At 47.4% G+C, this 15,239-nt stretch overlaps 1 protein-coding gene across 1 annotated transcript in view; it reads left to right on the plus strand.

Moving 5' to 3' along the window:
* Positions 1–14,087, plus strand: part of LOC145337733 (NACHT, LRR and PYD domains-containing protein 3-like) — a 53,221-nt gene extending 39,134 nt beyond the window's left edge. The window contains 5 exon segments of the mRNA XM_080182572.1: positions 1,940–2,102; positions 3,214–3,227; positions 8,085–8,255; positions 9,822–9,989; positions 13,660–14,087. Coding sequence (XP_080038698.1) covers positions 1,940–2,102; positions 3,214–3,227; positions 8,085–8,255; positions 9,822–9,989; positions 13,660–13,747 — 604 coding nt within the window. The 3' untranslated portion in view covers positions 13,748–14,087.
* Positions 14,088–15,239: the final 1,152 nt, after the last annotated feature.

Genomic DNA, 15,239 nt, shown 5'->3' on the forward strand with positions numbered 1-15,239 from the left:
GAGAGGAGCTCCCAAATGCTGCAGGCAGCCGCTCCTCTATCCATTCAGGGCAAACTGGACCCTCCCTGTTCAGCTGGGAAGTCCTGACAGTGACTCCAGGATCATTTTCCCATCCCTCCCACAGCCCGTGTCCCACAGAGCTCCTGGAGGTGGTGAGAACATGCAGCTCATGTGTATTTGCTGTGGGTGATAGGCTGGATGTGACTCTCCATGAAGGTCACCAATCTCTCTGTGGAGGATGTTATTTGTGTTCATACCTGAGACATGGTAACACTGCTGGTCTGGATTGACTCCTCCATCCTTTGTGTATGGATACACACAGCCTTTGGAAACTCCACCGGATGTTAAAATACCTTACACTGCAGCTCCAGTATCTGCTGCATTGTTAAAGACTCCAGTCACATTTCACCTTCCACAAGCTGGCTCTGCCCTCTCCCCTCAAGAGTGTGAGTGAACTCAGTTATTGCTGCCTCCATCAGCTGCTCGGGTTTGTGTGTGCTGTCCTGTGCTGCCAGATTGTAACCCCTTTGCTACTCGTGTGAGACAGTATCTGCTCTGTGGATGTTATAGAACATAGAACATAGAACATAGAACATTACAGCGCAGAACAGGCCCGTGCTCTGTGCCCTCTTCTACAAGCACATAAATTTCCATTGTTACTCACCCATCAAAGACACACACAAGCCTATGGTGCTGCCAGACTGCCCATCATGGGCCCACCAGGATGGTCACTCAGTGTGGGCAGTGCAGCAGTCATCTCTGACTGACCGGAACCCTTCACAGAGAGGTCATTCCCCCACCTTCCCCCAAAACCCTGTGCATTCCAGAGCTTCACCACTGGCTGCAGGGGAAGATCCCATTCAGGCAAAGCTGGTACCAGATTTAAAGGCAGCCAGCAGCACTTTTAAAGGCTCTGAAGGGAGCAGTGAGGGAGCCCTGGTTAATGAACAAAGGACTGAAATGGCAGAAGGCAGATTAAACCCAATTCACTGACACTACCCTGGAAATTCTCAAGGCTATATCGGTTTGGAGGGAGGTTCTGTTCCCTCAGGACTGGAGGAGGAGACCTGTCACCCTGAAGCCACATGTAACAAATTGTCTCTCTCTGTATTGGAGAGAAATATTAATATTTCATTGGGGACTATGGCTACTAACACTGTCCACACGGCAACATCACCAACTCCCAGCTGAAATATCAATACATTTCCAACCATTATCTTCACAGAATTGTTACGGTTCACAATGAGGCCATTTGGCCCATCGTGTCTGTACTAGCTCACCAAATTAGCATTAGGAATGTGTGTCATTCTCCAGCCTTTTTCTCGTATCCTCGCTCATTGTTTATATTAAAATAATCATCTAATTCCTTTCTGACTGTTTCGATACAGCCTCCCTCCACCACACTTCCCGGCTGTAATTCCAGACCCGTACCACTGGCAGTGTGAAAAAGGTTTCTCTCTCATCATCTTCAACCCCACCACACACTCCATTCCTGAGCCACTGACCATCCCATGTCCCTCCCTGTGACTCAGGGTAAGGACATGGGAATCCTGTGCTCTTCCCTTTCTCCATCATCCTTTTTGTCATTTAATCACTCCGACACTTTCATTTTATTCTTTCCTTGTCACCCGCCCATCCCCAGCTCCCTGTCACTTCAAACAATTTAATTCACTGCTACTTCCAAGTTCGAATTTAAGCTAATTGAAGTGAAACTAAATCTGTTTCTGTCTTCACAGATATTGCCTGACCTGATGAGAGTTTCCAACATATTGATTCATATTTCAGATTTACAGCATTAATATAATTTTGCCTTCTGTATGAACTGAAGTTGTGTTTCTTGAATGTCCCGCACTGTACATTATTATTGTTAATGATCTTATTCTTAAAAACACTGTGGATTTACCCTGATTCCTGTTATTTTTCTCTCTCTGATCTCCAGTCTCTGGGATAATAATCTCACTGATTCTTGTGCCGAGGACCTGGTCTCTGCTCTCAGTACAAACCGCTCACTGATAGATCTCAATCTGGGTAACAATAAACTGGGAGATTCAGGAGTGAAACGGCTGTCTGTGGCTCTGAGGAATCCGGACTGTAAAATACAGACACTGGAGTAAGTAGCAGACTGTGTGAGATTGTGTTTATAATAACTGAATATTCAACAATATAATTTCACCACTGGTATTTGTATAAAAACACTGCCCATTACTATTGGCGTCAGTTATGAATAAGGAAAATTGTTTTTCCTCTGACTCCTGTTGCTTCTCTCTCTGATCCCTGAGCAATGGGATGTCAGTCCCACAGGTCCTTATGTTGAGGGTGTGGGGGAATAATGTTATGGTTCACCCTCTGAGGTTCTCTCCTCCTCCTCAGATGTGTACAGCTCTCCCCGGACACAGGCCCTTCGGCCCATCAAGCCTGTGGCAGCGACTCATTCTTATTCAGACCCAGTACTTGTTGCTCATTCGCAGTTTCTATTCCTCTGTTCATCTCCCGTTCATGTTTCTATCGAGATAAACCTTGAACATTGGGAACGTGCCTGCTTCTCAACTTCACTGGCTGTGCATTCGAGGCACCCAGCACCCTCTGTGAAAACTTTCCCCGCACATCTCCTCGAAACTTTCCCCCTCTTGCCTTCAAACTGTCCCGTCCTGTAGTTGACCTTTTCACCCTGGGGAAAAGACTCCAACTATCAACCATATATCTGCCTCTATCAGGTCACCCCTCAGCCTCTGTCTTTCCAGTGAAAACAATCCGAGTTTATTCAACTTCTCTTCATACCTTAACCAGAGCAGGCAACATCCTTGTAAACCTTCTTTGGTTCTGAATATTGTTTGGGGTCTATAAATGATTCCCACAAGTGATCTTTTAACTTTGTTAATTCTTATCTCTCCCCAAACTGATTCTGTATCTTGATCATTGGAACTAAGTTCAACTCTCTCTACTTACATCATCTGATACTAACAGCAAGACTCCACCACCATGTCCTGTCCCCCATTTACTGTCATCTATTCACTCTCCCCTTCTCCAAAGCATCCACATCCTTCTGGTTGTCTGGCGATCAGCACTGCACTCAATATCCCATATTGGGCCGAACTAAAGTTTAATACAGCTGGAACATAACTTGCCAACTTTTATACTCGATGTCCCGGCCAGTGAAGCGAGCATGCTGCATGTCTTATTGACCAAGTTATCCACCTGTGTTACCACTTTCAGGGATCAGTGGACAAGTATGCACAGATCCCTCTGTATGTCAATGCTCCTGGTGTTTTACTCAGACAGGGAAGGCTGGGGGACAACCATGTGGAGTTCTATCAAATTATAAAATGAAGGAGAAAGGTTTCTTTCTCAGGGTCAATAACCAGTTGTATTGATTTAAGACATTGAACAGAAGTCCCAGAGGAGAATTGAAGATGGCTCAGTGGTTAGCATTGCTGCCTCACAACATCAGGGACCTTTGTTTAATTCCAGCCTCTGGTGACTGCCAGTGGAGTTTGCACGATCTCCCCGTGTGTGCGGGTTTCTGTCAGGTACTCTGGTTTCTCCCACAGTCCAAACTAGTGTAGGTTAGGTGGATCGACCATGCTAAATTATCCCTTAGTGTCCTAAGATGTGTAGTTTTGGTAGATTTGCCATGGTAAATGTCCAGTGATAAGCAGTTGTGTGGGCCTGGTTAAGATGCATCTTCGGAGAGTCAGTGTAGAGTGGATGGGGCGATTGGGTCCCTTCTGCACAGTGGGGATTCTCTGGTTCTGTGGAAATGTTTTTTCACCCAGAGGGTAGTGGGAATCTGGATCTCACTGTCTGAAAGGGTGGTGGAGTCAGGAACACTCTCAACATTTAAGAAGCATTCAGACAAGCACTTGAAATGCTGCAGGGTACAAGGCTATGGAGCAAGTGCTGGTAATGGATTAGAATAGATTGGTGCTTGATGGCTGACACAGACACGGTGGGCCGAAGGGCCTCTTTCTGTGCTGAAAACCTCTATAAAGGCCCAGGGATTGGAAGTTATGAAGCAGAACCTGAATTTTCACTAATCCCTGTTATTTGTCTCTCTCTGATCCCAATGAAATGGAATGTCAATCACATTGATTTTTGTGCCCTGGGTGTAGGGGAATAATGTAACGGTGACCCCATGAGGAACCGGTCACATGTTTACAGGGGGACAGATGTCACCCAGTCTCACAATCCTTCTTTTGTAAGAAAGAGAAAAGAGTGAATGGAGGCAATTGTTAAGACACAGGCCAGAAAATCCAAGGTGTTTTGTGAAGTTAACCTGGACCTTTGGTTTTACATTTGATTTTGGTATTGATGAACATGAGGTGTTTCACTCCAGGTATGATTCAAGTGACCCACTAGGACGCTTTTATCAAACACAGTTTATTTAAGAATGCAGTTAGAATGTAACAACAAAAATTAGCATAACCTTTACCAACTGCAAAACATAAACATGACACAGTATAACTCATAACAGCTAGCTATCTCTGTTGTTCCAATATAAAGCAATACCCACAGACACACACCCTTCTCCAACATTAGTTAGCACAAAAACAAGTTTGCAAATGTGTTGCCGATTTCCAGCTTTTTAACACTTCCAGACAGCCAACCGACAATTGTTTTCAGAGAAGGATTTAGCCTCCGAACAGCCCAATCACAGAGAGGTAACCCCAGTCTCTGACAGCTTCCAACACAGCAACACTTCAACAGCAAAAGCTCCAACTTCAGAGAGGGAAACAGCACTGCTGTTTGTCTTAACTTCAAGCAGCTTCTGAAAGCAGAATAAAAACTGGAATGCTCTGTGAAAAATAGCTGTCCCTCAGTCACATGACGTAACCTGTCAATCACCCACAATCAAGCTCGACTCTGTCATCCCAGGGGAACACTGAAACAACAGAACACTGCATTAGTTCAGATTAAAATCAACATGATGTCAATTATACTGCTTCAGTAACAATAAAGGAAACCGGTTACAGATAGCATGGTGCAGACAGTATAACCTGCATAGAAACATGATTAAAATAGAAACTAGAAGCAGGAGTCGGCCATTTGGCCCTTCGAGCCTGCTCCTCCATTCATTTTGTTCATGGCTGGTCATTAAATTCAATATCCTTCAGTCCTCAATATATATCTTCAAGGAATAGTTATAATTCAGTGTACATTCCAACAAGTCCTTCAGCTGGTTCCATGTGACTGGTGATAGAACATCAAACATTCCAGCGCAGTACAGGCCCTTCGGCCCTCGATGTTGCGCCAACCAGTGGAACCAATCTAATGACCCTCTAACCTAAACTATTCCAATGTTATCCATACGCCTATCCACTGACCATTTGAACACCCTTAAAGTTGGCGAGTCCCCTGGGATGGCAGAGTAGAGCTTGATTGTGGGTGATTGACAGGTTATGTCAACTGCTGCAGGCAGGGCATTCCACGCCCTTACTACCCTCTGGGTAAAGAACCTACCTCTGACATCCGTCCTATAATTACCACCCCTTAATTTAAAGCTATGTCCCCTCGTGTTAGCCATCACCATCCGAGGAAAAAGGCTCTCACTGTCCACCCTATCTAACCCTCTGATCATCTTGTCTGCCTCAATTAGTTCACCTCGTAGCCTCCTTCTTTCCAACAAAAATAACCTTAAGTCCCTCAGCCTTTCCTCATAAGACCTTCCCACCATACCAGAAACCTCCTCTGCACCCTTTCCAATGCCTCCACATCTTCCTTATAATGCGGCGACCAGAACTGTACGCAATACTCCAAGTGCGGCCGCACCAGAGTTTTGTACAGTTGTAACATGACCTCACGGCTCTGAAATTCAATCCCTGTACCAATAAAAGCTAACACACCGTACGCCTTCTTAACAACCGTATCAACCTGGGTGCCAACTTTCAGGGATCTATGCACATGTACCCCGGGATCTCTCTGCTCGTCAACACTACTAAGAGTCCCTCCATTAGCCCTATATTCTGTACTGCTGTTACTCTTACCAAAGTGAATCAACTCACACTTTTCTGTATTAAACTCCATCTGCCACCTCTCGGCCCAGCTCTGCAGCTTATCGATGTCCCTCTGCAAACTGTAACATCCATCCTCACTGTCTACAACTCCTCCGACTTTGGTGTCATCAGCAAATTTACTAATCCATCCTTCTACACCTCATCTAGGTCATTTATAAAAACGACAAACAGCAGTGGCCCCAAAACAGATGGGCACACACGCTCTGTGTTGCGGGTACAAGAGAATCTCCTGCACCCATCATTCAACCACTTCCGTCAGCTCCACAACAAATATCCTAAACAGTGATTTCCCACCCTGTCAGCTGTTCCCCCAGCTCCAGCACTTCGAATTCTAGGTGTAAGGATTACAAGATCTGGACGTTGTCACCATTTTCAGTTCATTTTTCTGGCGTTTTGTACTCTCTTCTACAGACACATAAAGTTCCATTGTTACTCTTCCATCAAAGACACAAGCCTCTGCTGGCGACAACCTGACTGACCATCGTGTCTACACAGGGAAATGTCTCCTGCATGTGGCCATCCCATTCTCACAGTGCGAGTGTTATCTAACCAGAGCTCTGAAGAAAGATGGTGATTTGTCTTTGACAGTTGATGCTGCTGTCCAGACATTGCCTGGTCTTTCTACAGTTTCACTCTCATTCTCATTTGACCTCATATCCCTCTGTTTACATGTTATAGGATGCTTCACCACCTTGTCAGAACATAGCAGGTTCTTCATCCTTTTGCCTCACTGCAACCATATAACCCACGCCTGCTCAGGTCTCCGGCAATCTCCATCCCGTTATACTTGGATTGATGTGACAGATACTCTCCAGTCCTGAGAGAACAGAAATTTGCTCCAAACTCATGCAGCCTTCGGAAACAGTACCAAGTGTTGCCAAGTGCATCATTGAATTGAGTTTAACCTTCCTCCTCCTATTTCAGCCCTGTGTTCAGTAACCAGGCCTTCCTCACTGCTCTCTCCAGAGCTGCTGCCTATGAAATTGCTGCTGGTGCCAGCATTGCCTGAACCGGGACTTCCCCTGCAGCGAGTGGTTAACGGCTGGAATTCACTGTCTGAGTGTGTGGTGGAGACACGTTCAGTTGAAAATTTCCAAGAGGAATTGGATTATTATCTGAAAAGGGAGAATGTGCAGGGATACGGGGAGAATTTGGGGGAATGACACTGAGTAAATTGCTGATTCAGAGAGTCAGTACAGACAGTGTGGGCCGAATGGTCTCCTTCTGCTCTGTAACAATTCTGTGATTCTACCTGAGAGAGATACCAATGGCCCTTAGTGGACACTGGTTAAATTATCTAACCCTGTTGACACTGCAACATCACCAGCTTCCAGTTAAAATATTGATACATTTCCAAACATTATCTTCACAGAATTATTACCGAGCTCCACAAGGTGAAATGTGTCTGCCCCGGCTCACCAAACTAGTATTAGGAAATTGTCTCATTCTCCTGCCTTCTCCTCGTATCTTTACACATTGTTTCATTCGAATGTTCATCGTCTGCCCTCTGTGATGCCTCAAATCAGCCTCCCTCCACCACACTTCCCGGCTGTAATTCCAGACCCGAACCACTGGCAGTGTGAAAAAGGTTTCTCTCTCATCATCTTCAACCCCACCACACACTCCATTCCTGAGCCACTGACCATCCCATGTCCCTCCCTGTGACTCAGGGTAAGGACATGGGAATCCTGAGCTCTTCCCTTTCACCATCATCCTTTTTGTCATTTAATCACTCCGACACTTCCATTTTGTTCTCTCCTTGTCACCCGCCCATCCCCAGCTCCCTGTCACTTCAAACAATTTAATTCACTGATACTTCCAAGTTCTAATTTTAACTAATTAAACTGAAACTAGATTTGTTTCTTCACAGATATTGCCTGACCTGATGAGAGTTTCCAACATATTTATTCATATTTCAGATTTACAGCATTAATATAATTTTGCCTTCTGTATGAACTGAAGTTGTGTTTCTTGAATGTCCCGTGCTGTACATTATTATTGTTAATGATCTTATTCTTAAAAACACTGTGGATTTACCCTGATTCCTGTTATTTTTCTCTCTCTGATCTCCAGTCTGGGATATAATGATCTCACTGATTCTTGTGCCGAGGACCTGGTCTCTGCTCTCAGTACAAACCGCTCACTGATAGATCTGAATCTGCGTTGCAATAACCTGGGAGATTCAGGAGTGAAACGGCTGTCTGTGGCTCTGAGGAATCCGGACTGTAAAATACAGACACTGGGGTAAGTAGCAGACTGTGTGAGATTGTGTTTATAATAACTGAATATTCAACAATATAATTTCACCACTGGTATTTGTATAAAAACACTGCCCATTACTATTGGTGTCAGTTATGAATAAGGAAAATTGTTTTTCCTCTGACTCCTGTTGCTTCTCTCTCTGATCCCTGAGCAATGGGATGTCAGTCCCACAGATCCTTATGTTGAGGGTGTGGGGGAATAATGTTATGGTGCACCCTCTGAGGTTCTCTCCTCCTCCTCAGATGTGTACAGCTCTCCCCGGACACAGCATCCATTGATTTGTGAAAGGGGGGAGAGTGAATAGATGACAGTAAATGGAGGACAGGACATGGTGGTGGAGTCTCGCTGTTAGTAACAGATGACAGTACAGCAGCGAGAGGTGAACTTAGTTCCAATGATCAAGATGCAGAATCGGTTTGGGGAGAGATAAGAATTAACAAAGTTAAAAGGTCACTTGTGGGAATCATTTAATCGCCCCGAACAATATTCAGAATCTCTGACACAAGAACAAAGAACCATCCAACACAGTAACAGGCCCTTCAGCCCACCAAGCCCACGGCAACTCCGAACCCTTATTCAGACCCAGTACTTACTGCCCATTCGCGGTTTCTATTCCTCTGTTCATTCCTTGTTCCTGTGTCTATAAAGATGTGTGTTGGACGTTGGTAACATGTCTGCTTCCACCACCTCCATTGGCAGTGCATTCCACACCCCACCACCCTCTGTGTGAGAACCTTCCCCACACGTCTCCCCTAAACTTTACCCCTCTCACCTTCACCCTGTGCCCTCTTGTAGTTGACCATTCCACCCTGGAGAAAAGTCTCTGACTGTCCACCACATTGAATTGATGCCTCTCATACTTGTGTTCACCTCCGTCAGGTCACCCCTCAGCCTCCCTTTTTGTACTGCAAACAATCCATGTTTATCCAATCTCTCCTCATACCTTAACCGCCCTTGACCAGGCTACATTCTGGTGAACATTCTTTGCACCCTCTCCAAAGCATCCCCATCCTTCTGGTAGTGTGGAGAACAGAACTGCAACCAATATTCAAATGTGACCAACTCAAGTTTCATTTGGCTTGCCAACTTGTCACCCTCACCACAAACTGCATTCCCAAACCACTGACCATCCCATGTCCCTCCCGAGCCACTCCGAGTAAGGACATGGGGATCCTGTGATTATGGTCCTGTCCCATCATCACTTTTACCATTTAATCACTCCTGTAATTCCAGTTTGTCCTTTCTTTGTTTCATCCCCAGCCACCCACCGCTGTCCCTTCAAACCTGTCAATTCACTGCCAGTTCCCAGTTCCAATGGAAGCTCAAACTTTACCCCTGTTTCTCTCTTCACAAATATTTCCCTAACCTGCTGAACATTTCCAGTTTATTTATATTTCATTTTCAGCATTGAGTATTTCCTCATTCTACAGAAATGCAAGTTGTGTTTTTGGAATGTCTCCTACAATACATTATTATTGTTATTAACAGTATTATATAAAACACTGGGGATTGAGCCTGATTCCTGTTATTTCTCTCTCTGATCTCCAGTCTGTATAGTAACGCTCTCACAGATTCTTGTGCTGAGGATCTCGTCTCCGCTCTCTGTACAAACCAGTCACTGAGGATTCTGAACCTGGGATCAAACTCCTTCACAGATCAATCTGTCCCTGCTCTCCGCCGCCTCATACGGACCTGTAGGAGTCTGGAGAGGATAGAGTGAGTGTTTGTGTTAATTTTTAGTGTAACAATTAAAATATAAATGGATTTAAAATATAAATGGGCCTGAATCTTCCAAGCAGCAGCAATGGTCAGCAGATTGCCGGAATGTGTGAAAATTCCCCCAACCTGAAACTGCTGCATATTTCTCCCAGAATCTTCAGCACAGTGACCCCGGGGAGCTCCGTCAGAGCAGAGTCGGGGAAGAGAGAGCACACACCCTATTTACAGCACAGTGACCCCGGGGAGCTCCATCAGAGCAGAGTCGGGGAAGAGAGAGAACACACCCTATTTACAGCACAGTGACCCCGGGGAGCTCCATCAGAGCAGAGTCGGGGAAGAGAGAGCACACACCCTATTTACAGCACAGTGACCCCGGGGAGCTCCGTCAGAGCAGAGTCGGGGAAGAGAGAGCACACACCCTATTTACAGCACAGTGACCCCGGGGAGCTCCGTCAGAGCAGAGTCGGGGAAGAGAGAGCACACACCCTATTTACAGCACAGTGACCCCGGGGAGCTCCATCAGAGCAGAGTCGGGGAAGAGAGAGCACACACCCTATTTACAGCACAGTGACCCCGGGGAGATCCATCAGAGCAGAGTCGGGGAAGAGAGAGCACACACCCTATTTACAGCACAGTGACCCCGGGGAGCTCCATCAGAGTCGGGGAAGAGAGAGCACACACCCGATTTACAGCACAGTGACCCCGGGGAGCTCCGTCAGAGCAGAGTCGGGGAAGAGAGAGCACACACCCTATTTACAGCACAGTGACCCCGGGGAGCTCCGTCAGAGCAGAGTCGGGGAAGAGAGAGCACACACCCTATTTACAGCACAGTGACCCCGGGGAGCTCCGTCAGAGCAGAGTCGGGGAAGAGAGAGCACACACCCTATTTACAGCACAGTGACCCCGGGGAGCTCCGTCAGAGCAGAGTCGGGGAAGAGAGAGCACACACCCTATTTACAGCACAGTGACCCCGGGGAGCTCTGTCAGAGCAGAGTCGGGGAAGAGAGAGCACACACCCTATTTACAGCACAGTGACCCCGGGGAGCTCCATCAGAGCAGAGTCGGGGAAGAGAGAGCACACACCCTATTTACAGCACAGTGACCCCGGGGAGCTCCATCAGAGCAGAGTCGGGGAAGAGAGAGCACACACCCTATTTACAGCACAGTGACCCCAGGGAGCTCCGTCAGAGCAGAGTCGGGGAAGAGAGAGCACACACCCTATTTACAGCACAGTGACCCCGGGGAGCTCCGTCAGAGCAGAGTCGGGGAAGAGAGAGCACACACCCTATTTACAGCACAGTGACCCCGGGGAGTTCCGTCAGAGCAGAGTCGGGGAAGAGAGAGCACACACCCTATTTACAGCACAGTGACCCCGGGGAGATCCATCAGAGCAGAGTCGGGGAAGAGAGAGCACACACCCTATTTACAGCACAGTGACCCCGGGGAGCTCCATCAGAGCAGAGTCGGGGAAGAGAGAGCACACACCCTATTTACAGCACAGTGACCCCGGGGAGCTCCATCAGAGCAGAGTCGGGGAAGAGAGAGCACACACCCTATTTACAGCACAGTGACCCCGGGGAGCTCCATCAGAGCAGAGTCGGGGAAGAGAGAGCACACACCCTATTTACAGCACAGTGACCCCGGGGAGCTCCATCAGAACAGAGTCGGGGAAGAGAGAGCACACACCCTATTTACAGCACAGTGACCCCGGGGAACTCCGTCAGAGCAGAGTCGGGAAGAGAGAGCACACACCCTATTTACAGCACAGTGACCCCGGGGAGCTCCATCAGAGCAGAGTCGGGGAAGAGAGAGCACACACCCTATTTACAGCACAGTGACCCCGGGGAACTCCGTCAGAGCAGAGTCGGGAAGAGAGAGCACACACCCTATTTACAGCACAGTGACCCCGGGGAGCTCCGTCAGAGTCGGGGAAGAGAGAGCACACACCCGATTTACAGCACAGTGACCCCGGGGAGCTCCGTCAGAGTCGGGGAAGAGAGAGCACACACCCTATTTACAGCACAGTGACCCCGGGGAGCTCCGTCAGAGTCGGGGAAGAGAGAGCACACACCCTATTTACAGCACAGTGACCCCGGGGAGCTCCGTCAGAGTCGGGGAAGAGAGAGCACACACCCTATTTACAGCACAGTGACCCCGGGGAGCTCCATCAGAGCAGAGTCGGGGAAGAGAGAGCACACACCCTATTTACAGCACAGTGACCCCGGGGAGCTCCGTCAGAGCAGAGTCGGGGAAGAGAGAGCACACACCCTATTTACAGCACAGTGACCCCGGGGAGCTCCGTCAGAGCAGAGTCGGGGAAGAGAGAGCACACACCCTATTTACAGCACAGTGACCCCGGGGAGCTCCGTCAGAGCAGAGTCGGGGAAGAGAGAGCACACACCCTATTTACAGCACAGTGACCCCGGGGAGCTCCGTCAGAGCAGAGTCGGGGAAGAGAGAGCACACACCCTATTTACAGCACAGTGACCCCGGGGAGATCCGTCAGAGCAGAGTCGGGGAAGAGAGAGCACACACCCTATTTACAGCACAGTGTCCCCGGGGAGCTCTATCAGAGCAGAGTCGGGGAAGAGAGAGCACACACCCTATTTACAGCACAGTGACCCCGGGGAGCTCCATCAGAGTCGGGGAAGAGAGAGCACACACCCTATTTACAGCACAGTGACCCCAGGGAGCTCCGTGTTAGTTGATTGGGGGAGTGAATGGGTTGGTGTGTCGCTGGATGAATGGTTAGTCAGGGAGCTGCAGAGAGGTTGGAGGATTAGTTCTGGGTGTCGGGGGAGTGGATGAGTTGTATTGTGTTGTGTTGGAGGGTTAATCGGGAGTTTGGATGGTGTCTGTGAGTTGGTCATGTTGTTGGGGTCTAAACAGATGTGGTTGTGTGGTGGGGGGGTTGGGGTTGGTTAATAGCTTTGAAGAGGGTAGTGGGGTGGGGTTGGTTCTGGGGGAATGAGTTTAAGTCAGAGGTTTAGTCAAGAATGTATTCAAGAGGCAGCTGGATAGAGCACTTGGGGTGAACGGGATTAAAGGTTATGGGGAGAAAGCAGGATGAGGCTATTGAGTTGGACGATCAGACATGATGGTGATGGATGGTGGAGCAGGTTCGAAGGGCCAAATGGCCTCCTCCTGCTCCGATCTTCTATGTTTCTATGTCAGGTGAGGAGAGGTTGGCTCAGGATGAGGCCAAGTTGGGAGGGTTAGTCCGATTAGTTTAAGGGCTCATGGGAGGTCGCCAGGCTGGAGGGGAGGTAGGGATGAGTGGGTCTAGTCAGATTGTGGGAGGTGTAGTATGGGGGATCAGTGGGAAGTGACTGGGGGACTCGGTTGTGCTATTCAGGTATTAGCCCAGGTGGTGAGCTGTCTAACATTACCTGAGTAACTATCCAGGTCAATTTTGTGGATCTGTCCCAAGTCTCTGACTCTAACTGCAGCAGGGGACTTCCCCAATAGTAGTTACTACCTCTGGGACAATTCCCAGGTAAATCAGTGTGTCAGGACATCCACAGGGTCCCGATGCTCATCTTCAGTTGTGTGTCTGGGTCTCTGGTGATCCAGAAACCAGAAGATTTGTCCCATTAACTCCAGTCTCCTGTTATTTACCCTGTTGTTCAATCTGTTTATTTCCTGTTTCATCTTTAATCTGTTTCAGGCTGTGGGGAAATCAGTTCAGTCCAAATGGAAGGAGACAGCTGGAGTCACTGCGGGGAGTCAGATCAGGACTGAGAGTGACAGTGTGAACATTTCAATCTCTGAACATTGCTGCTCCACCGGTTACAGTGAAATCCTGAATTGTGAAGATCTTTGACAGCTCCTTCCAAACCCTTCATTCCTGCCCCTCTCCCTCCCTATTCCATCAGCCCCTCTGGCCTGGCAGTGATTTCCCTGCTTACCTGGTTTCCCAGCTGGAAAACTGTTGTAGTTTTAGTCTCCACATTGAAGGAAAGATTGCTGCAAACCATTGTTTAAGCAGCAATGTGTTGTCAGTGTTCTCAGTAACAGAGTCTTCACCCTCCTTTCAAAATGGAGCAGCAGAGATCATTCTCCAGAGAGAGGGAAGAGTGTGTGTGATTCTGATAGTACCCAGCAGAGGACAGATTGGTCAATCTTGTCAGAGTTTCCTCTCTGTCTCTGTGAATGAATTAAAGGCTCCACCAGCCCCTCCTCAAAACCTCTTTCACTATCTGGGGATTAAAGTCACACAATGCCACCATCTGCTGGTGGCTCACACCTACTGCAGGCGCTGCTCTTTGTGAGCCTCAGACAAGTTCAGTCAGTCCCATGTCTGCATCTGGGAACCGCTTACTGCAGTGTGAATATTGAACAATATTGACAGGGATTGGAGTTTACAGCAAGAACCTCGGCTGGTGAATTAACCCTTTTATCACCAGACACTGTACATGAACTCTGTTCCCTCATTCCCTATGGGAGATATTGTCTGGAGATTGTCCTTAGGGATGATCTCAGACTGTAATGTGTACATTTGGTGCAGTTATTAGACACTAATCCCATTCAGAATGGGAGTGGGTAAACTGTGCTGCACTCTGTAATTCCTGTATCAGACATTCAGTGTTTAATCTTCCACAGTGGATCTTACTAATGGTTCTTTTAATATTTCCCAGATAATTGTCTCAATCTCACAGACTGATACTTTGAAAATTGGAAATACAAACATTTTGAGACACAATTACAACCATTCATCAATTTTGTCCGTGCTCGAACAGAAAATAATTTCCAAACAAACTATTCCCCTTTTCCTTTTGCTTTACAATTCCACAGGTTGATACAGAGAGCAGTTCCATTGGAATCCAAACCTGCCAATTATCAACATCAACACAAGTTCCCACATATTTACCTGGGAAAGTTTCAGTGTTGACTTTGGTGAAGCAGGGTGTTGATTCCTTAACCCACAACACGCACACACGCACACACACATACACACACACACACACACACATACACACACACGCACACACACATACACACACACACACACACACACATACATACATACACACACACATACATACATACATACGCACACACACATACACACATACACACACACGCACACACACATACATACACACACACACACACACATACACACACGCACACGCACACAGTAAATGTTAATTCAATTATTTCTGGAACTGTTAAAATCCCAAATGCACAGGTTGATTAAAGTGTTTCCAAACCAAAGGTGGAATATGTTTCTGATTTATAATCTGA

This window comes from Carcharhinus amblyrhynchos, unplaced genomic scaffold (assembly GCF_965287045.1).
Source record: "Carcharhinus amblyrhynchos unplaced genomic scaffold, sCarAmb.v2.hapA scaffold_68, whole genome shotgun sequence".
In the NCBI taxonomy this organism is placed as follows: domain Eukaryota; kingdom Metazoa; phylum Chordata; class Chondrichthyes; order Carcharhiniformes; family Carcharhinidae; genus Carcharhinus; species Carcharhinus amblyrhynchos.